This window comes from Rutilus rutilus, assembly GCF_951802725.1.
Source record: "Rutilus rutilus genome assembly, chromosome: 23".
Classification (NCBI taxonomy): domain Eukaryota; kingdom Metazoa; phylum Chordata; class Actinopteri; order Cypriniformes; family Leuciscidae; genus Rutilus; species Rutilus rutilus.
Genome location: NC_140233.1, coordinates 29,204,429 through 29,226,448, shown reverse-complemented (window position 1 = coordinate 29,226,448; position 22,020 = coordinate 29,204,429). Strand labels below are relative to the sequence as shown.

Genomic DNA, 22,020 nt, shown 5'->3' with positions numbered 1-22,020 from the left:
GAAATGACTAGCACTATGAGCACCATTTTCTCTAGTACATTAGACATTGTTGCACCAATTAGATTAAAAAAGGTTAGAGAGAAAACTAAAGCACCATGGTACAACAGTGTTACGCATGTTCTAAAGAGAGAAACTCGTAATTTAGAGCGTAAATGGAAACAAACTAATCTAGAGGTCTTTAGAATCGCATGGAAAGACAGTATGTCACGTTATAAAAAGGCCCTAAAAGCAGCCAGGGCTGAGCACCTCCGCAAACTAATAGAAAATAACCAAAATAAACCTAGGTTTTTATTTAACACCGTCGCTAGACTAACAAATAAACAGACGTTACCGGAGCAAAATATTCCGTTACAGTGTAGTAGTAATGATTTTATGAATTTCTTCTCTGAGAAAATAGAAAGCATCAGAAATACAATTGTAAATGTACAATCTTTAATGGTGTCTTATGATTCAGCCTCAATTATCACCCCGCAAGAACAATTACAGTGCTTTACAACTATAGGACAGGAAGAGCTAAATAAACTTATCATTGCATCTAAACCAACAACGTGTTTATTAGATCCAATACCAACTAAACTATTGAAAGAAGTGTTACCTGTAGTGGAAGAGCCTCTTCTCAATATTATTAACTCGTCTTTATCCTTAGGTCATGTTCCAAGAATATTCAAGTTGGCAGTTATAAAACCTCTCATTAAGAAACCACAATTAGATCATAATAACCTAGCAAATTACAGACCCATTTCAAATCTTCCATTTATGTCTAAAATACTAGAAAAAGTTGTGTCCGCTCAACTGTGCTCTTTCTTGCAAGAAAATGATATCTATGAAAAGTTTCAGTCTGGATTCAGACCGCATCATAGCACTGAAACTGCGCTCGTTAAAATCACAAATGATTTACTTTTAGCTTCTGACCAAGGCTGTATCTCAATACTAGTTTTACTTGATCTTAGTGCTGCGTTCGATACTATAGATCACACAATACTCTTAGACCGACTACAAAACTACACTGGTGTTCAGGGACAGGCATTAAGCTGGTTCAGATCATACTTATCAGACCGTTACCATTTTGTCTGCGTAAATGGGGAAAAATCGAAGATAACGTCAGTAAACTACGGTGTACCGCAAGGATCTGTGTTAGGCCCTCTGCTATTCTCAATATATATGCTGCCACTTGGTAATATTATAAGAAAACATGGAATTAATTTCCACTGTTATGCTGATGACACTCAATTATATATTTCATCACGACCAGATGAAAACGCTAAATTATCTAAATTAACAGAGTGTGTTAAAGATATAAAATACTGGATGAAATGTAATTTTCTGCTATTAAATTCAGATAAAATGGAGGTATTACATATTAGTCCAAAAAACTGCCCACAAAACCTCTTACAATACAACTTTAATTTAGAAGGGTGTCCTGTTACTTTATCCTCTACAGTAAAAGACCTGGGTGTTATATTAGACCGCAACTTGTCTTTTGAAAATCATATTTCATATGTTACAAGAACAGCCTTTTTCCACCTTAGAAACATTGCTAAGCTACGTAACATGCTATCTGTTTCTGATGCAGAAAAGTTAGTTCATGCATTCATGACCTCGAGACTAGATTACTGTAATGCTTTATTAGCTGGTTGTCCTGCATCCTCAATAAACAAGCTACAGTTAGTCCAAAATGCCGCCGCTAGAGTTCTTACTAGATCAAGAAAATACGATCATATAACACCAATTCCGTCCTTCGGATGAGACGTAAAACCGAGGTCCTGACTCTCTGTGGTCATTAAAAATCCCAGGATGTCTTTCGAAAGAGTAGGGGTGTAACCCCGGCATCCTGGCCAAATTTGCCCAGTGGCCTCTGTCCATCATGGCCTCCTAATCATCCCCATATACTGATTGGCTTCATCACTGTCTCCTCTCCACCAGTAAGCTGGTGTGTGGTGGGCGTTCTGGCGCAATATGGCTGCCGTCGCACCATCCAGGTGGATGCTGCACATTGGTGGTGGTTAAGGAGATCCCCCTTTCTATGTAAAGCGCTTTGAGTGCCGAGAAAAGCGCTATATAAATGTAATGAATTATTATTATTATTATTAATTCTGTCGTCTCTACATTGGTTACCTATAAAGTTCCGTATCAATTACAAAGTATTGCTACTGACCTATAAAGCCCTAAATGGTTTAGCTCCCGTGTATTTAACGGAACTTCTATCGCCCTACAATCCATCGCGCTCTTTAAGATCACTAAATTCGAGGCTTCTGGTCATTCCTAGGATATCTAAGTCCACTAAAGGAGGGAGAGCGTTTTCACATTTAGCTCCTAAACTCTGGAATGGCCTTCCTGATATTGTTCGAGGCTCAGACTCGCTGTCCCAGTTTAAAACTAGATTAAAGACGCATCTCTTCAGCCAGGCATTTACATGATACTTACATTTTATACTACAGTTGAATCAGATTGAATGCATTAATATTGCGAACAGCAGCTACGCTAATTATTTCCCATATGCTTTTCTGTTGTTATCTCGGGACGCTAGTCCCGAGGTAAATACAGATCGTCAGCTCCAGTTTGTATCCAGCCTCTCATGGAAACTACAGATTCTCCAACACCCGTGCAGAGACGACTCGACGCCCGTGAAGAGACGACTCGGCGCCTGTGAAGAGACGACTTGACGCTGGCGATGTTTATGCCCTAAATCAATACATGATTAACTAACTGTATTTCTCTATGTACATTTCTGAAATGCACTTTCTGTAAAGCTGCTTTTCACAATATGTATTGTGAAAAGCGCTATACAAATAAATTTGAATTGAATTGAATTGAACAATATAACAATATAAGCTCTTCTATGTACAAAATATTACCACTCTCTGGGTATAATATAAAATATAAAAATCACATTTCAGTTGCCATAGCTCATTATACAGTCATTATTAATTACATGAACATTTCAGTTACTCCAACATAAATAAATACAGTCTCAGTCTTTTGGAAAAACTAACATTGTGACTCTCTGAGGCCAAGAATAACGGGAGCGAGTTCCATGCCGCCATTGCTCTATAACACGATGTTCTGTGAGGTTGATTTGTTCGACAGGCAGGGAACAAGAAACGCCCTTCACTTCATTGGCGAGTGGAATAAGTATGAACGTCACTGAAGAAAGTCAATCTTTTATAAATAATTTCAGGTGCTTTTGTAATAATTATATATTTTAAGAATTTAATAAGAGATTAATTATTGCTGCTTCTTACATGAAGCCATGCTAACTGATTGTGCATATCCCTGATACTTGTTCTGACAGAACAGTTTAGTGTCACAGGTCGGGGTGGAGTGCCAGCGGGCCGCCCACCCCTTCGCTTGCGTGCCGCCCCTGAGGAGCCGGCCGTGGACACGAAGGAAATGGCGGACACAGAATTCAAAATAAATATACTCTTTTTTAAATAATAAAAACGATCTTAAAAAGTCTCTTCGGCATTCTCTTCATGTATCTCTTCACATTTCTCTTCACCTTCGGACAGAGAGAGGAATGGACATAATCCACAGCTTCCGCATTCTCTTCAGCGTTCTCTTCGCGTTTCTCAGCACCTTCAGACAGAGAGAGGAATGAACATAATTCACAGCTTCCGCGTTCTCTTCTTCAGCGTTCTCTTTGCGTTTCTCACCACCTTCAGACAGAGAGAGGAATGAACATAATTCACAGCTTCCGCATTCTCTTCGCGTTTCTCAGCACCTTCAGACAGAGAGAGGAATGAACATAATTCACAGCTTCCGCATTCTCTTCTTCAGCGTTCTCTTCGCGTTTCTCAGCACCTTCAGACAGATAGAGGAATGTACATAATTCACAGCTTCCGCGTTCTCTTCTTCAGCGTTCTCTTTGCGTTTCTCAGCACCTTCAGACAGAGAGAGGAATAAACATAATTCACAGCTTCCGCATTCTCTTCTTCAGCGAGCTCTTCGCGTTTCTCAGCACAGCATTAGCAGGCTCTTCACTAGCATTAGCAGGCCCTTCCAGCATTAGCAGGTTCTTCATTGAACTCAGGCAGAGAGTGGAGGATACGTGTAACTCACAGCATTAGCAGGCTCTTCACTAGCATTAGCAGGCCCTTCCAGCATTAGCCGGCTCTTTCAGCATTAGCAGGCTCTTCCAGCATTAGCAGGCTCTTCCAGCATTAGCGGGCTCTTCCAGCATTAGCGGGCTCTTCCAGCATTAGCGGGCTCTTCCAGCATTAGCGGGCTCTTCCAGCATTAGCGGGCTCTTCCAGCATTAGCGGGCTCTTCCAGCATTCACAGAGCCGGGCGGTCTCAAATGGTAAGTTTGGGCGCTTGATATATCAGAACCGTGTGAATCGTCACTTCAGGCACTGCATTCCACTCGCACACCGTGCATTCGGGCCAGCACTCACCCACCGGTCTTTCTCCCACCAGATCGACTCTCGTCTCTCACACGGGCTCCACTTCTCTCAGAGACAGTCAAACGGATGTAGTAATCGTCACATTCAGTGAAGGAAGAACAAAGGTTGGAGACAGATCATTAATTCACTCAGTGTAATAGTTCACTCGTGCCACACGCTTTCCAGACTCTCCACACCACTTCAGTGTCAGTGCATATAAACAACGGATCAAATACTCATCACTTTGCGTCTCTCCCACTGCTGACGATATCCCTTGGGTTTTCGTTGACAAACTTCACTCTCTCCTTTCCATTTCTCGGCTTCAATCTTCGCCCTGTTGCACAGCCCAGCCTCAGATATAAACCACCTGCCGACAAAACACAGTATCTCACGGGAAGAGAACCACACACAGGGAGGAGAACCCCCAGGCGGGGAGGGGAACCACCACACAGTCTCTCTTCACTGGCTTTTTATACTCTCTCAGCTGCTGGCAGAGCCTCACCCAAACTCCCAGTAAATTCCTCTCACCTGTTGTCAATCTGTCATTTGAGGTTGTCATGGCAACAGACGCACACACACACAGGCCTGAGAGCGGTGTTACACTCAAAAGTGTCCCAACGGAAACACTACTCTAAGGGAAATGAGTTCAGCATTTTGTCACACCGTGACATTAGAACAAGCCGAGATGCTTTATTTTATGCAATCTGTAATCTGTTTAAATTATTCTCTGTAGTTGTAGCCCAAATGATGGAGCAATAATCCAGATGACACAAAACTATTGATTCCACCAAAGTTTTCCGTATACGAATCGGTATGCGTTTTCTGCAATGGCGAACTGCAGCCATATTCCTGCCCATTTTACTCAATATTAGTTTAATCTGAGCGTTCCAGGTCAGCCTGCTGTCCACGGTCACGCCGAGCAGTTTGACCTCATCCACTTGTTCAATGATCAAACCACCAACTGACAAGTTCAGAGCAGGGGAATCGTTTAAAAGATGATTAGATCCCAACATCATACATTTACTCTTCGCAACATTAATAATTAACTTATTTTCTCTGTTCCAATTTTCAATAAATTTTAGTTCATTATTTAATACATTAAGTCTGGTAGAGTCATAATCAGACACAAAAATAGTCAAGTCATCTGCATATAGGGCAATAGTGGCACACCCCAAAATAAAAGACAAATCATTAGTAAAAATAGAAAATAACAGTGGTCCAAGGCAACTCCCTTGAGGTACCCCACAACGCAGAACCTTTGTCTCAGAGTCAGGGCCGGCGCTAGCCATTTGGGTGCCCTAAGCACAAATGCTTGGAGGTGCATTTTTCTAAAGTTCACCTTACCAAGAGGCAGATAGACATTGTATTGAAGCGAAGAAATTACAATAGGGAACGTTCTGCACTAATAGCCTATGCACACATCTGTAACGTAATAGCCTACCTAGGGGAAAATTAGCTTTATTTGTCATTCAAATATGACGATGAGGACCCCGACGATTGGCCTTCCTTTCCTTCTCAAACAAACTAACTGCATCTTTAACAGCCCAAGTTTCAAAATTTCCCGGGGGAGAAACCCCCGGACACCCGTTAAAATAAAAGACTCAACATGCAGGGCTAAAGCCCCGGATCTTTTGCACTACTACTAGCGACGCCCCTGGACATGCATACACGCAAAGGGCTACAAAACTAACATTTTTATTTAAAACATTGTATTACCTGCAAGCGACGCGCGAGCATCATCCCGCTGTCTCTTCTTTTTTCTGCCCCCGACTCTTGGTGCCTTTTCGAGGCCATGTCTAAGGTCGGTGTCTGCCAAATTTGACATTGAAACATAATCGAACAGACCACTGGGAGGTGGGGAAGGGGGGGCACCAGAGGGAGACTGGAGAGAGGGCCGCACAGGAGATTCACCTTTTTCTCGACTAATTTGGTCTAGGCCTATATTACTTTTGTATTGCTTTTGTATATTAACATGCTTTAGACATATTTTCTTTGTTATTTATACTAGTAGCCTATCGTGATGATTCTTCACTACCCAGATTTTTTGGTGCCCCCCCAAGCACTTGGTGCCCTACGCGCAGTGCGTGATGTGCGTGTGCGGAGCGCCGGCCCTGCTCAGAGTAACTACCATTAAACAGTACATTAACCTCCCTATTAGTAAGATAGCTACAGATCCACTGGACTATACACTTTTCAAATCCATAACAACTTAATTTTTCCAATAATAGATCATAATCAATTAAATCAAATGCTTCACTCAGATCTAACATTACAGTACCAACTAATTTTCTATTGTCAATTTCATGCAACCAATCTTCCGTCATCTGAACTAAGGCTGTCGTTCTAGAGTGCCCTTTCTTATAAGCATGTTGATAGAGTGAATTCAACCTATTTTTAGAGAAATACAAATTAATTTGATCATAAACTATTTTCTCCGTAATCTTACTCAAAATTGGCAGAATACTTATAGGTCTGCTATTTTTCCCAGAGAAATGTTCCTTTTTGTTTTTTGGAAGAGGCACAATTTTAGCTTTTTTCCAGTTAGCAGGAAAAACACATTTTTCTAAACTTAAATTAATAATATAACATATAGGCATAGTAATCACATCAGCAACCATCTTTAATAGCTTGACATTCAGTTCGTCAAAATTGGGTTAATGAGTTTATATTTCATTAACTTTAATATGTTTTCTACTATAGTAAGACTTACTCTGTCAAATTTAAATGTACTTGATTTAGTAAGCATGATTGTATCTTTAATTGTCTTAAAAGATAAATCAGGGTATCCCTGTGAAATCCTATCTTTTTGTAAATTCTGAACTTTCTTTGTGAAGTAATCTCCTAAATATTTAGCTATATCAGCAAGTTTAGTCAAAAAAGTATCACCTAGCCTACATCTAAAAATGTTGGTACAGATGTATCTCTCCGCCCTGTTAATTGGTTTAATGTATTCCATAATTTATTCCTGTCTGATTTTACTTTCTCAAATTTATATTCATAATAGATCCTCTTTTTTGTTCTGTTTAATTTTGTAACAAAATTTCTTAATTGCTTGTACCTTTCCCATTAATCCATTATCCCCTGATAAGCTTGCCTGTGACTTTAGTTTATCTCTTTTCCTCATATATTCTTTAAAGGGTTACTTCAGGATTTAGCATTAAGCTTTGTATTAGTAGAAAACCTGTAGTATTTTCGAAACACCATGCTTTCCACCCTCATATCCCCCTGAGACAAGAGATTTATGCATTTTTTGTCTGGAAAAAATCCTCCGATGACGCAAAAATCGTCATTTTGCGTCATTGGAGGATTTTCTGGCCAGAGGCTAAAGACTACAGCCAGTAGATGGCGTTGTTCCGCATGTTTTCAGCCCGCCCATAGGGATCTCACTCACAGAATGTACACAGTATCAGCCGTCTTTCTTTGGAAGCTAAGCTAGCAGGCTCTTGTTCTGTGGAGAAAGCTGAATAGTAGGAGAAAGCTGAGTAAGTAACCATCCTCCTTTTCCCGGACTTGTCCGGCGGGCGAGATCGTTCAAAATGTCCGGGATTCAGCTTTTGCTTTCTGCGGTCGCCATTCATTGTTTACATGCACACCTTTCAATCTAACTGAATTCATTCCGATTGGTGAATTTGAATGTAACGTTAGTGTTTACATGAACGCTAAACAAGTGATCGGTTGATGTGCGTTTTACCATTGCTAAGAAAAATTCCCGCTCCTCCGTGAGAGATGCGAGACCCGGCGCGTCTCAGTAATGACGCTACCGGCCTCGCGCTGTTCTCCCGCGGCCGTCAGCCTCGTCCTGCTCGCCACAGTAAACATGATGAATGACGACTGTAGAACGCAAAAGCCGAATCCCGGACATTTTGGACGATCTCTAAATCCCTCGCAAACTCATCACGTAGGCTAGCTTTGTTGTTTACAACTGCGCACTCTTACCGGTAGGCGTGGCCTCCTAAGGCAGCGAAGCAAGTGCATTCTGGGAGTTGTTGTCTTTCATCCACATAAGCCAAAAATACATTTTCTGGCTTTTCTCAGTCTAGAAAGCTCCAAATTCAAAAATTTCTTCACATTTCTTCTACTTAAATGACCTATTTTAAATACACATTCATCTTCCCAGAGGTGAAGTATCCCTTTAAGTTCAGCATCTAACCATGGAGAAGCAATATTTCTTACTGTCATTCGTCTTAATGGGGCATGTTTGTCAACAATTGGCAATAATAAATTTGTAAAAACCTCCAAAGCTAGATCAGGATCTACTTCCCTTAATACTTGTGACCAGTCAATATTTCTAATATCGGCACAATAACTAGCCTCACTGAATTATTAAAAATCCGTTTGATTATTATCTTCTGGCCTGGGGGATTTTGGTTTTTCTGTTAATTGCGATTAAATTATGATCACTAAAACCAACACAAATTGAGATTGCTTTTGAACACAAATCTGTTGCATTAGTAAAAAGTAAATCTATGCATGTTTCCGTTTTTGTCCCATCAGCATTATAAAAAATGATTGTTGGCTTTGTGACCACTTGTGACAAATTGCAAGTGTCGGCTATAGACTGCGACTTATTTTTCAATGAGCAATTATTCATATATCACCTAAAAAATAAATCTCCATATCTAAATCACAGACTTTATCCAACATATAACAGATTCGATCTAAACAGACTATTGGTGCATTGGGTGGTCTATAGCAGCAACCAACTAGAATAGGCTTTAAGTGTGGTAACTGCACTTCCAACCACAGCGCTTCAACCCCAATACAACCAAGGTCCTGTCTAGTCTTTACTGGTATTTGATCCTGAACATAAAACGCCACTCCTCCTCCATTCATATTTCTGTCACATCTATATAATAGGTATCCATTTACATGCAAAAGTGAGTCATCTATAGTTGCATCTAAATGCGCTTCAGATATTGCCAAAATATGCAAATTATTATTTTCCAGAATCCCAGTAATATCCTGCATCTTATTTCGCAAACTACAAATATTCAAATGAGCTATTTTTAACCCTTTATTTGAGAGTATTTTATCCATCACCATTTTTTATTTTACACAAATAGTAACTGATTAAACATAGTAAAGAGCTATCAAATGAACAGATTAGACAAAGAAAACACACAAAGACACACATACACACACATTCACACAGATGCACCCCCATTTTGCCAACATTTGTCAACAAGGACTAATAAGATGTTACACCAACTCAGACAAGCCTACTATTTAACACATAACTTCTGTGATCATGAAATCATACATCATAAGTCATAAATCAAGCCAACCACTTAGTCTCACTATTACCATTTAAACTGATATAATTTAAGCCGAGATACTGAGAGCATATACGTTGTAATTAAAACTTCAGAAGCAGACTTATATATGTCTGTAGACTAGGCTACATGCGCAAAGCCTATACCTGTGCTTGGCCATCAGTGTTCATTCGTGCTTTGCATCTCCGGTTCAACCACAGTCTTGTAGAATGTCTCTGCAGCTAGATGGTCAGTAAACTTAATGGTCTCTTCATTAAAAGTCAAAATCAAAATAGCTGGATGAATGATCCCGTGTTTCACTCCTGCGCTCCACAACTTGTTCCTCACCTCACAGAAACACGCCCTGGCCTTCGCCTTCGCCGTCTCCGCAGTAAAATCAGGAAAAATGCGCAGCTTCATTCCACAAATCTCAAACAGCTTTTCTTTCTTGGCTAAACGTAGAATCTCATCTCTCGTATCCAACCTGTGCATCCTTGCAATCATTGCGCGCTGTCCAGATTTAGCCACGGGTCCAACGCGGTAGGCATTTTCCACTTCAGGTGCGCGATGGAGTTTATCCTTGACCACATCATTAAGCAATGCGGACACAAAACTTGTTGGATTCCCCTTCTCGGTATCTCGAACCAAGCCGAGAATACGGATGTTATATTTCCGACTGTGATTCTCCAAACGATCGGCTTTCTCTTTCAAGTACGTGTTCTCTTTACGCAAACTTTCGTTTGCAAACTCCAGCGCCGTAACCCTGATCTCCATGTGGTCAAGCGTTTCCTCCATAGCAGCAACTTTGTTGGAACACTCGGACATGTCTTTTTTAACGACATCAAGCTGCGGTTGGAGTTTATCAACCACCGCATTGATTTCTTCCCTTATTATGGTTCGGATCAGCTCTGACAGCTCCTGCATGTTGATATCCTTTCCTGCTGCCATATCAATCTCAGGCACCTGTTCAGCGAGGCCGAGTCCACTTAGCTTTGTTTGCGACCTTGTTTTTTTCTTAGACATATCACAGCTCTCTCAGCAGATCAAGTCAACCTTCATACTTGACTGACAGTCATTATAAATCAGAAAGATCTTTAATTACCAGTATTTTCACGTTTTGTCTGAGATTGGCGTTCTCCCGATATGCTCAGCCTTGACGCATGCGCATTCGCAAGATGATCAAGTTTGTGTGGCCCTGGTAAGAGGTTGAAGGTTTGGTGACATGGTGAGAGGAAGGGATGTGTGTCTGAGTGTGTGAATGATGAGAGGACACAGTAGAAGCATAACCTTCGTACCAGGCATGAAAGTTGGGAGCTTCACTTTGGTGAGGTGTTACTGTTGTGTGTGTTTTATCTGGGTGGTAAGGTGCAGCGGGGGTATAATCTGGATGGATGGGAGGAGGTTGTGCGTGATCTTGGTTGAAGTGATGAGCATTAGTATGATCTGGGTGGAAAGCTGGATTTTGGGTCTGATCTGAGCGGAAGGGAGGAGGCTGTGTAATCTTGGTGGAAAGGTGGAGTGTGGGATTGAGCTGGGTAGAAGGGAGGTGGCCTTGTCTGTTCAAACCAAGGAGGGTGGGCTTGCTCTGGGAATGGCCTTAGGACAGGAGGTCTGCTGGCGAGGAACTGGGTGAACATGCTCATCATACGTAACTCGTGGGCTTGCTGGGCAGCCTGCAGTTTGAGTTGAAACTCTGCGTCATCCGTCTGGCTGAGAGTACTGGCAATTTTCTGTGCAAACAGCTCCATTGTGGATTTCATCTTGTTTTTCCGTTTTCTCCGTGTTGTAGATGGACCTGTAAAAAACAGAATTTCTTTATGTTTAGAGGAAATTGATTTTGCACAAATGTAAGACACCATGTGAATGTGAACAATGCTAGCTGATTAGTTACATGTTTTTTTATACATTTCAGCTCTTACGTTGGTGATATTGTGAGTGGATTAAGGTTCATAAAGGATTAAACATCATAAAACCATCAGTAAAAGTATCATCCTTGTTCGGGGGGCATGCTACACCATTCGTCCTCCACGTCCTACTGTGATAGTCCTCTACATCCCATGCTGCCCTCGAGCTTCTTCATCATGGCCAAGAAGAACGGAGGCATGTGGCCTTATACTGACTACCGTGCCCTCAACAAAATCACTTCATGTCTGATCTCTTACCTTCTGATGGTAATACATTCATCTTGGTGATAATTGACCGGTTCTCCAAATCCTGTCGTCTTGTCCCCCTCAAGGGACTACCCACAGCAATGGAAACAGCAGAACTCCTCTTCAATCATGTGTTCAGATATTATGGACTCCCAGAAGACATCGTCTCAGACCGTGGACTGCAGTTTATTTCAAGGTTATGGAAAGCGTTCTTCTCTCTCCTAGGAGTGACCGTAAGCCTTTAATCCGGGTAACATGTGCAGTCGAACGGGCAGACTGAGAGGAAGATCCAGGAAATTGGCCATTTCCTACGAACCTTCAGCTAGGGGCACTAGAACTCTTTGAACCAGTTCTGTTGCCCCAGAGCCTGGCCAAGCAGTGGATCTCCAGCGATCCTGCATTCCATCCTTCCACGCCTTCATCGATCCATCCACATTCCTGTAAGAAGACACATTGCATTTACTGCCAGCACCACACTCTCCAACTCATCATTGCACTTCCTACTCACCTGCTTCCAGTTCACCTGTTCAGTTGTTCAATAAACTTCCTGTTTGCCTAATCTCTGTCTTGTGAGTCTGATTCCATAACAGTGTCATTGATTGATGATGTAAAACTCCAGACAAGTTTTCTTGCGTGCGTCCGCTTTTAACACGTCTTGACTGTCGTACAGTCTGACATTAATGACGACTGAGATCTTACAGTGTGACATGGCTTACAGCGAGGATCATGTTCATAGCAACAATCGTAAAGGACTATTATTAATCACACAGTGTGCACCGGCTTTAGTCTTGAGTTGTTGAGTTGGTGTATTATGTGGGGAACTGGTATGCATGTAAGAGGGAGAGAAAGTTGTTTTTGTACATGCAATGCTAGCAAAGAGACATGTGAGTTTCCTGAATGTGATCTCTTGATTTACGTGACTATACAACAATGTCCACTAACTCTCATTAGAGTATTAGTAGACTGTATAGTATTAGTTATACTAAGTATTAGTTGTGATTAACGATCAGTTAAACTTCACAGAGCACATTTCTAGAGCTGCCCGGTCCTGCAGATCTGCATTATACAACATTAGGAGGATCAGGCCCTTCCTATCAGAGCTACACAACTCTTGTTCTCTACAGACTGGACTATTGTAATGCTCTCTTGGCCTTCCAGCATCAACTGTCAAACCTCTGATCCAAACACTAATAACACTATATCATTACAATCAACATCACTCTTGTGTTTATGAAGAGAATGAGTCAGTGTTTCAATATGATCATCATGTTTTAGGTGTAATATATGATCCTGTCAATCAAACTGAACAGACTGCATTCAGTCACTTCTGCTGTCTGGACGTGATGCTTTCCATCTGAGACACAGGACCTTTTATAAATTAATTATGTATTAATTATGATTTTTCATAACATTTTCATATATATTTACACCATTGCCTATAAATGTAATGATTATGTAACAATTAGTGTCAGAACGTGATTATTAATCTTGATATTTTTTATGATATTTTTATATTCTCAACTTTTTAATCTCCTATAAATGTAATGATCAGTTTGTCTGCGCTGCTTCACTAAAGCAGAAGTGAAAGTGTTCCAGTCCAGATCATGTAACCAATCAGAGAGTGAGACTGAAAAGCCCATTTGCATTGTCAGGGTGGAGTGATTGTGATCCTCTCAGAATAGAGCAGCTCTGTCTCCAGAGACCATGTTCAAACCCCAAGAGCTTTATTTGACATTTACTGCTACATCAACCTTCTGAAAAGCACCTGCATCTTCATCTGTTAGTTGAATGATGTTGTCAGACACAAAGTGAACTTGTTGAGAAGCTTTATTGAATGTTGCAGCAAACACAGCAGATTGAAAGATCACACACACACACACACACACACACACACACACACACACACACACACACACACACACACACACACACACACACACACACACTCAGTTTCAGTATTGAGTTGTAAATCACTCCAGCTGCAGCACTAGACTCATGTGAATCCTGCCTGACACAGGACACTCAGATACGGCTCATCTTCAGGAGAGAAACATCAGCACTCAGAGCTCTTGTGGAACGAGACCTCATGAGGAGCTCCATCATGTGTTACTCTGCAGACGTACAGCTCTCCCTCTTCCCAGCGTGCTTTGCTGAGGGTCAGGACGCTACTGCGGCTGTAGCGGCCGTCCTGCTGGCTCTCTGCGCTGGTCAGAACCCCCTCGGTGACCTCTGACCCGTCCAGTGTCCAGCTCACCAGCGCCCCCTGTGGAGAGTAAGAGCTGAGCAGGCAGAGCAGTGCGGCTGAGTCTCCAGAGATCTGCAGAGAAGAGGGCGGCAGCAGAGACACTGAGGGCTTCACTGTGGGACCAGCTGCAGGAGACAAACACAACACATTCACACACACACACACACACACACACACACACACACACACACACACACACACACACACACACACACAGACATTAATTATTTTAATGCATTAATTATGCACTGCTATATACATTAAAATGCATGTATGATCTAATCAATAAGTGTAACAGCAGTTATAACACATATTATCTATTATCAGGCCGATCTGACTGCTTTAATTCCAGCAATTATTCACTCTGAACATAAATATCTTAAATTTTTAGATATTCACCTGAACTGAAAATGTAACTCAGTTTCAAACAGAGTTAAAAACTTGTCTTTTGAAAATCATATTTCATATGTTACAAAAACAGCATTTTTTCACCTTAGAAATATTGCTAAATTACGTAACATGCTATCTGTCTCTGATGCAGAATATCTAGTTCATGCATTCATGACCTCGAGACTAGATTACTGTAATGCTTTATTAGCTGGTTGTCCTGCATCCTCAATAAACAAGCTACAGTTAGTCCAAAATGCCGCCGCTAGAGTTCTTACTAGATCAAGAAAGTTTGACCATATAACACCAATTTTATCATCACTACATTGGTTACCTATAAAGTTCCGTATTAATTACAAGGTATTGCTACTGACTTATAAAGCCCTAAACGGCTTAGCTCCAGTTTATTTAACGGATCTTCTATCGCCCTATAATCCATCGCGCTCTTTAAGATCACTAAATTCTAGGCTTCTGGTCATACCTAGGATATCCAGATCCACCAAAGGAGGGAGAGCATTTTCACATTTAGCACCAAAACTCTGGAATAGTCTTCCTGATACTGTTCGTTGCTCAGATTCGCTCTCCCAGTTTAAAACTAGATTAAAGACGCATCTCTTCAGCCAGGCATTCATATAATATTTTAATCTTACAGTTAAATCCGGTCTCTACTTCATAAACGCCAGAGGAGAACTGGCCCCCGACTGAGCCTGGGTTCTCCCAAGGTTTTTTTTTTCTCCATTAGGTCACCTGATGGAGTTTTTCGGTTCCTTGCCACTGTTGCCTTTGGCTTGCTCAGTTGGGGATACTTAATTTGATTAATCGATTCAACAGTGCTATTGATCAGCATTACCAAACGTGGATGTTTTACACCAGAAACAAACACTCATGTACTATTTTATTTAATACTGTGAAGCTGCTTTGATACAATCTGTATTGTGAAAAGCGCTATATAAATAAAGTTGACTTGACTTGACTTGACTTAAAACACAATTGAATCATACAGAATGAACAAAACACTGAATTATAAGCACAACAGGAAATATGTTTAGAATTTTATTATTTTTTGGTTGTTGAAAGGAATAATGTTATTCTTATAATAATATCACTGTTTTAGATTAAATAATTGTGCAAAAATATCAGTAACACTTTAATTAAAGCCTTTATACATATTGCATTATAAAAAGTATTTTAATGCATTAATTATATATTGTTTTACACATTATGATGCATGTATAATCTCATCAGTAATTGTAACCACAGTTTTAACACATTATAATATTATTTTTTCATTGTTACACCTCCAAAAAAATATAATACACTAAAACTCATGACAAACAACCAATTTTAGATGTAACAAGGAATTAGCAAATATTATAAACATTTTAACTTTGGTTAGTTATTTATGAAAACATATATGACATTATAACATACGCTATTGATAACTTTATAATGGATTATACATAAAGGCTTTAAGTAAAGTGTCACCACAATATCTAATAATCATTATTATTAATAAATGTTGTTCTTTTTTCAACTATAAAACTATTTTTTTATATGTGATTAAATAGACAGACTTACCGATCACCAGTTTAGTTCCTCCACCGAATGTGTACCACAGTGATACAATCTAATGAAACGCTCGTACAAAAACCTCTATTCCACTCGAGTGAACACACACTCCAGCAGAGAGAGAGAAACAACACTTCAACACACTGATATTAGAAGATCCTCAGCTCTTCTCAACACTCACTCATTCAGATTTGACTAAATGCTTTCTGATATAACACTGTTTAAAGAAATATATTTGATGAGCTGTGACCTCTGAGGTGACCTTTGACCTCTTTGATCATGGATGATGTTGTAGAGTTTCTCATAATGATGCTTCTGTTCTTCATATGCAGATCAATCATCATGATTCACAGAAAAACCTGCAGCTTCAGACTTCAATCTTCAGTGAAAATCTCTTCAAATAATGAGTTTATTGAATATTAGAGCCAAAGTCAATAGAAAGTGTCAACAATGAAAATATAAAAGGTATTTTGCATGTTCTACACAGTCAAGCATGTTTTCATATTCAAGGTCTGTTCTAAAAGTATCTGGACTGGTTATGAATCTCCACACAAGATCATGAAACGTGAACAAGCTCTAATATGTCTCCATCTTTAACAGCCTGTTTCTTCTCCATTTGATGATTTCAGACACACATGAGGCTTCATGATAGATGGAGTGACACCATGAACTCTGATTAGAGATTCACAATCAGTCCTGATACTTTCTGAACAGACTCATGATTCATGATCTTACTTTAGTGATGGCGCTTCATCTAGTGGAAGTGTAGCAGTGATGATGGTCACATGACTGAATATGGACACAGAGATGGACGTTCATCTGCACATCCTCAGTGTCTCAGGAGTCACAATAAAAATACTAAATAAAGTCATGATTCTGTAACTCTAGTGTATATTAGTTTGTTATCAGCACAAGCTGTTGTAAATCCTGCCCACTTCTTTGCATTGTCAGCACATGCTTCAGTGCTCTGAGAGTGTTTATAGTGCTGTGAGTTTAACACTTCATGACTGAGAGCAGAACACAATCTTCATCATTACACAAGACTAAACTACAGCAATGAACACAATCAACATCTTCATCTGGACCATTGCACTGTTTATTCAAGGTTTGTGTAATACAGCTTTTTACTATAATTGTTAATTCTCTTAAAATGTTAAATATACATTTTCATTTTTTTTTTCCTGTTTTCTTTCAGAGTGTAGAGGACAGATCACTGTAACTCAGAGTCCATCAATACCAGCAGTTCAACCAGGAGAAGAAGTCAGAATAAACTGTAAAACCAGCAGAAGAGTGCTTGGTGGTGATCGTTTAGCCTGGTATCAGCAGAAACCTGGAGAAGCTCCTAAACTCCTCATATATTATGCAACAACCCGTAATACTGGAACTCCATCTAGATTCAGTGGCAGTGGATCTGACAGTGATTTTACTCTGACCATCAGTGGAGTCCAGACTGAAGATACAGGAGATTATTACTGTCAGAGTGCAAACTGGATCAACAGTAAAGATGTGTTCACACAGTGATAAAGAGTCGTACAAAAACCTCTGTCAGTCAGACGTCACAGTGACTGCACTGATACAGCTGAGAGAAACTGCAGCTGCTGATGGAGGATCACAAACTACACAATATCAAACCTTTCACACACTTTATTCATTTATTATGATGTAGTAAGTAAACATATAATCTTATATCCTTTACTAAACTGGACTAAAATGTGTAAAAAGTGTGAGTGGTGCTTATCCTTTATTGTTCTTGTAAAGCCACGACAATGTAATAATTGCAATAGCCTATGCTGTCTCCTAGATAAATATTTATCAACTGAATAATTGTAAAGAAATGGATGTTTAAATGCAGTTGTCGGGACCTTACTCGTCCTGTGGCCAATTTTCCGGCATTCCTCTGGACTGGCATTGAATCACTAGAGTCATGGAGACTACTGGAACATATTGAGTCATCAGCCATCCAAATAACATATACACTTATTTTATTAGTTAACCTACCTCTCAAAAAATATGTTTTTATGTGTGTGTGTGTGTGTGTGTGTGTGTGTGTGTGTGTGTGTGTGTGTGTATGTGTGTGTGTGTGTGTGTGTGTGTGTGTGTGTTTGTGAAGATTCTACACTTTAGGATTGGCTTTTCATATACTGTAAGAATCATGGTAACTAACTAGTAATGACTACAGTGTTACTACATACTTCTAAAGACATTTTCTAAAAGATGTAAAAGTTCACCAAAAATCTCAACGCTTGAAATGACTTTAGTATTTGGTTGCACAAATCATGACTAGAAAAACTGCTTTAAACATGAGGCATGAAACAAGTAACTTGTATAAAACATTTATATAATTGATATTTTTTTATTAAGTGTTTGGTACCATTTCCATTTAATGTAACAGCTTAACATAAACATAAAACCATGTGATGCCTGAACTGAAAAAAAAAACTATTTACTGCCTTCTAGCATACGGTATTTAATTGCTGTAATGCCTTCTACTGTCTCTCAGAAGACGACCTAGAGGACCATCTGTGTGCTTGTATCCCAGCCAGTAAGTCCACTCAATAAAAGACACATGTTCTTCTAGAAGCTGCTCTGTCCTATTTCCTCTCAGTCGCCAAATCTGTCTTTTGTAGGTTAAAGGTCCCGTTATATGTGATCCCATGTTTCAAACTTTAGTTAGTGTGTAATGTTGTTGTTAGAGTATAAATAATATCAGTAAAATTATAAAGCTCAAAGTTCACAGCAGGCAGAGAGGCAGACAGGAGCAATCGATCAGCAGAGCAATCCAGCTACACAATCCAGTTTACACAATCGAATGACAACGACGTAAAAAGTAGAAAATTAACAATGGTGCGAACTTGTAAATTCCCAGGTTGTGACCACAAGAATGTGCCGGGATCACCGTTCAGATTCCATCATTTTCCTGTTTCGCATATAGCTATGAGACAGCTTTGGCTGGTTGCCATCGGCTACTCTGCAGGAGCTAAAATAGCCAGAATCAAGGATTTTCGTGTGTGCAGTGCTCACTTCAGCGAAGACGAAGGTAAAGCTGTGGTAAATATCGCGCGTCTCTGCAGTTCATTCATTCACTCAGAAACGCATTAGGACGCGAAGGAAAAAAACTTACTTCAGTATTCCTCAGCTCAGTCGGATCCTTGCTCCTCGAAATACCCGCACTTCTGCCTACATTTTCCATTATTATTATTATTCCTCACAGCGCTGCGAGACGGTGTAAACAAGTACAATGTTAAACTTGTGTTTTCTCGAGCTGATGTGGGCGTTCACAGGTTTTCGTGGATTGCCTCAGTAATTTGTGTTTGAATAGCGTGCGCTCTCCGTGGGCGGAGTCACATTAAAAGTAATTAGATGAGATGAGAACGACCGACAACTCACTCTTTTCTTACAGATTACATGAACTGAGAATATTTGTTTTTTATATAAATTACTTCATTTAAAAGAAGACAATTCAAGCTTCATGCCTGTGTGTCTGTATGTCTGATTGACTGAGTATTCGCTGAGTTATGGTTCATTTTCGGACGCGTTTTAGAATTGACTTAACTGACAGAGAGAAAGCAGAACTCGCTTCGTGTTTATTTTTCTTTATTTGGCAAAAACCACAACACTTTGTTTTTATTGTGAGTATACAAAAAAATAATACACATTTAACAGAATCGATTGATGTATGAAACTTGTTTGTAATATCAAAGTCAACAGAGCAAAATTAATCTCTTTTGAACTGATAAAATAAAAGCGAGCCTACCGCGCCAGCGTGATTGTCGACCTCAGGGGGTTAAGATAGAAGGCACTCTCACGTGGTGAGTGAGCAGATGAGGAGCGCCAGTCCCGTCCCGACAAGGCAGGCAAACCAAGCAATTGCGTGGGGCCCCGAGCTGGCCTGGGGCCCCAAGACAACGACTGGTTAAGAATAAAATGCAATGACAAACTGTGTGAGCGCCCCTTTGATGGTCAATGCAGTAAAGTGCAATGACACTGTTATCGGGATCCCCCTCAAGGGGGCCCCCCTCAGTAGTCGCTGACAGCAGCCAGCCAACCACGTGATCTCTGCTGCCGGCAAAATACAAAACCTCCTCGGCAGTCATCATGAAGCGGAATTATGCTTCAGGAAGCCAGAAAATAATGAAGAGAAAGGAAGAGGAGGATAAGAAAAAACAAGATAGTGGTAAGTAGGGGTGTAACGATACATGTATTCGTATTGAACCGTTCGGTACGAGGCTTTCGGTTCGGTGTTCGTTACGCATTTTCAAACCGGTTCATTGGATAATTTTTCCTGCCGACCAAAATTTCGTTATTTCAAATGTAGGAGCGTTGCGCGTGGTAAGCGCGCTCATAATGTAGAGACGCCGGCGCGACCACAACATTGCCCAACATCAAATGTGCAAACGTGATGCAAGCGGAACGAAACTGCTCGTTATTGTGTGGTTGACGGACCTTTTGTTTATCAGTTTGGACCAGTGCAGCGCGAGCCGATCGTGATCATGCGACACTGTTACTACACAGCGCTAATAAGAGATCCAGTAACGAAAGCATTTGAATTCGCCACAGAAGTAATAACATCGCTGCGAGATCTAGTGAGAAACATTCACATAGTTTGGCAGGAATAGTAGGCTATAATGCCTTCAAGTAACATTACGTCGGTTTTATTTTGACATTATGAATACAATGCCCTCAAATGTTAATCTTAACTAAAATAAACATTTGTTTATAACTACTACAATATTACATTTAATTTTTTCCAAGGAGCTGTTTTGTTTTATATGCTCCTACGAAGAGTCAATTATAGCTCCAGAATTGCTCAAAGTAAAAATAAATCATATTTTATGATGCTAGTTTTAATTAAAAAAAAGAAGAAAAATAAATAAATCAAGGAAATTGGCATTTCTTTTTTTTTTGCTGTATCGAAAACATACCAAACCGTGTGTATCGTATTGAACCGAACCGTGAATTTTGTTACACCCCTAAAGATAGTGGTAAGTGATAAATTACACTGGATAAAATAGCTCCACTTGTCTTGTACAAATGGTGTAATTTTGCAGCAGGTAGGCTAGAAAAAATATGTTTATGTTAGCTACCTGCCTGACGGCAAATGCTGCTTGTAACAAACAGTTAGTGCAACTTTTTTTTTCGAACGGACGGAATTATAATATGTTTTTTATTGGGGGGGCCTCCATGTCCATTTTGCTTTGGGCCCCCAAATTCCTTCAAACGGCCCTGAGGAGCGCGGACTGTGAATATGGCATATACATAAAGCCGATGTAATAACTTAGTTGCTTTTAAGCTTAATTTAAATCTATTCAGCAACCCAGTTGTTAGTATTTTGCACCCATGAGTGCGTGGGATCGACAACGCTGAAAATAGATTACCACTGCGCTCGCTGAGGAAATCAGTTACGTGAATCTTTGTTTACACTTGCTACAACCATTCAGCGAGCTATCCAGCCCTACTTTTTAAAGCGTTACAGTGAGTATGTTGCGTTGCAGACTGCTGTACATGTATCAGGGACATTCTACCAGAAACGTACATTATCTGTCCTTGAATTGTTACAGTGAATAAAAAAGTATTTCATCCAAAAATTTCTAAAACTGGCTCATAGTTGATTTCTGTGAGTTGTTCTGTTCTGTAAAAATATGTCATTCATTAGGTTCTCAGATATTTTTTTTCTTTATTAAAAACACTTTTGAAAATTACAAATCCTGTCCATGTCCTTGTCCTCAGCCAAATTGGAGCTACAGCTTTCATAGTTTTGTTATGCTACAAACTGTTATTTAGAAAAAAAATCTCATCAATAACAAGTTTAAGCTGTTATCATTCACATCAACTGATCAAAAACATAAAATTATATATAAATTCTACAAATAAATTCTATTTTACAACTGTCCCCATGTTTTGGTCAGTCCTGTCACGTTTACATAAAACTCTACATAAAATGTGTGAAATAGCCTTTAAGGGTATCACTCAGAGAAAGTGACATCATTTGACCCAGGTCTGTCATTGAATTGTATGATTTTAAGCTTGTTTTTGTA

The 22,020-nt window shown here is 39.9% G+C and overlaps 1 protein-coding gene and 1 gene segment (V, D, J or C); both read right to left on the bottom strand.

The window, feature by feature from the left end:
• Positions 1–10,148: 10,148 nt before the first annotated feature.
• LOC311283267 (uncharacterized protein) lies at positions 10,149–12,328 on the bottom strand. The gene is made up of 2 exons (XM_084397616.1): positions 11,797–12,328; positions 10,149–11,429 (listed from the first exon to the last, which is right to left on the bottom strand). Exons 1-2 carry the CDS (start codon positions 11,816–11,818, stop codon positions 11,068–11,070), a joined length of 384 nt encoding a protein of 127 aa, XP_084253742.1. The 5' UTR covers positions 11,819–12,328; the 3' UTR covers positions 10,149–11,067.
• A 1,266-nt stretch (positions 12,329–13,594) lies between these two features.
• Positions 13,595–16,326, bottom strand: LOC311283346 (immunoglobulin lambda constant 7-like). The segment is given in 3 exons: positions 16,255–16,326; positions 15,995–16,043; positions 13,595–14,154 (listed from the first exon to the last, which is right to left on the bottom strand).
• Positions 16,327–22,020: the final 5,694 nt, after the last annotated feature.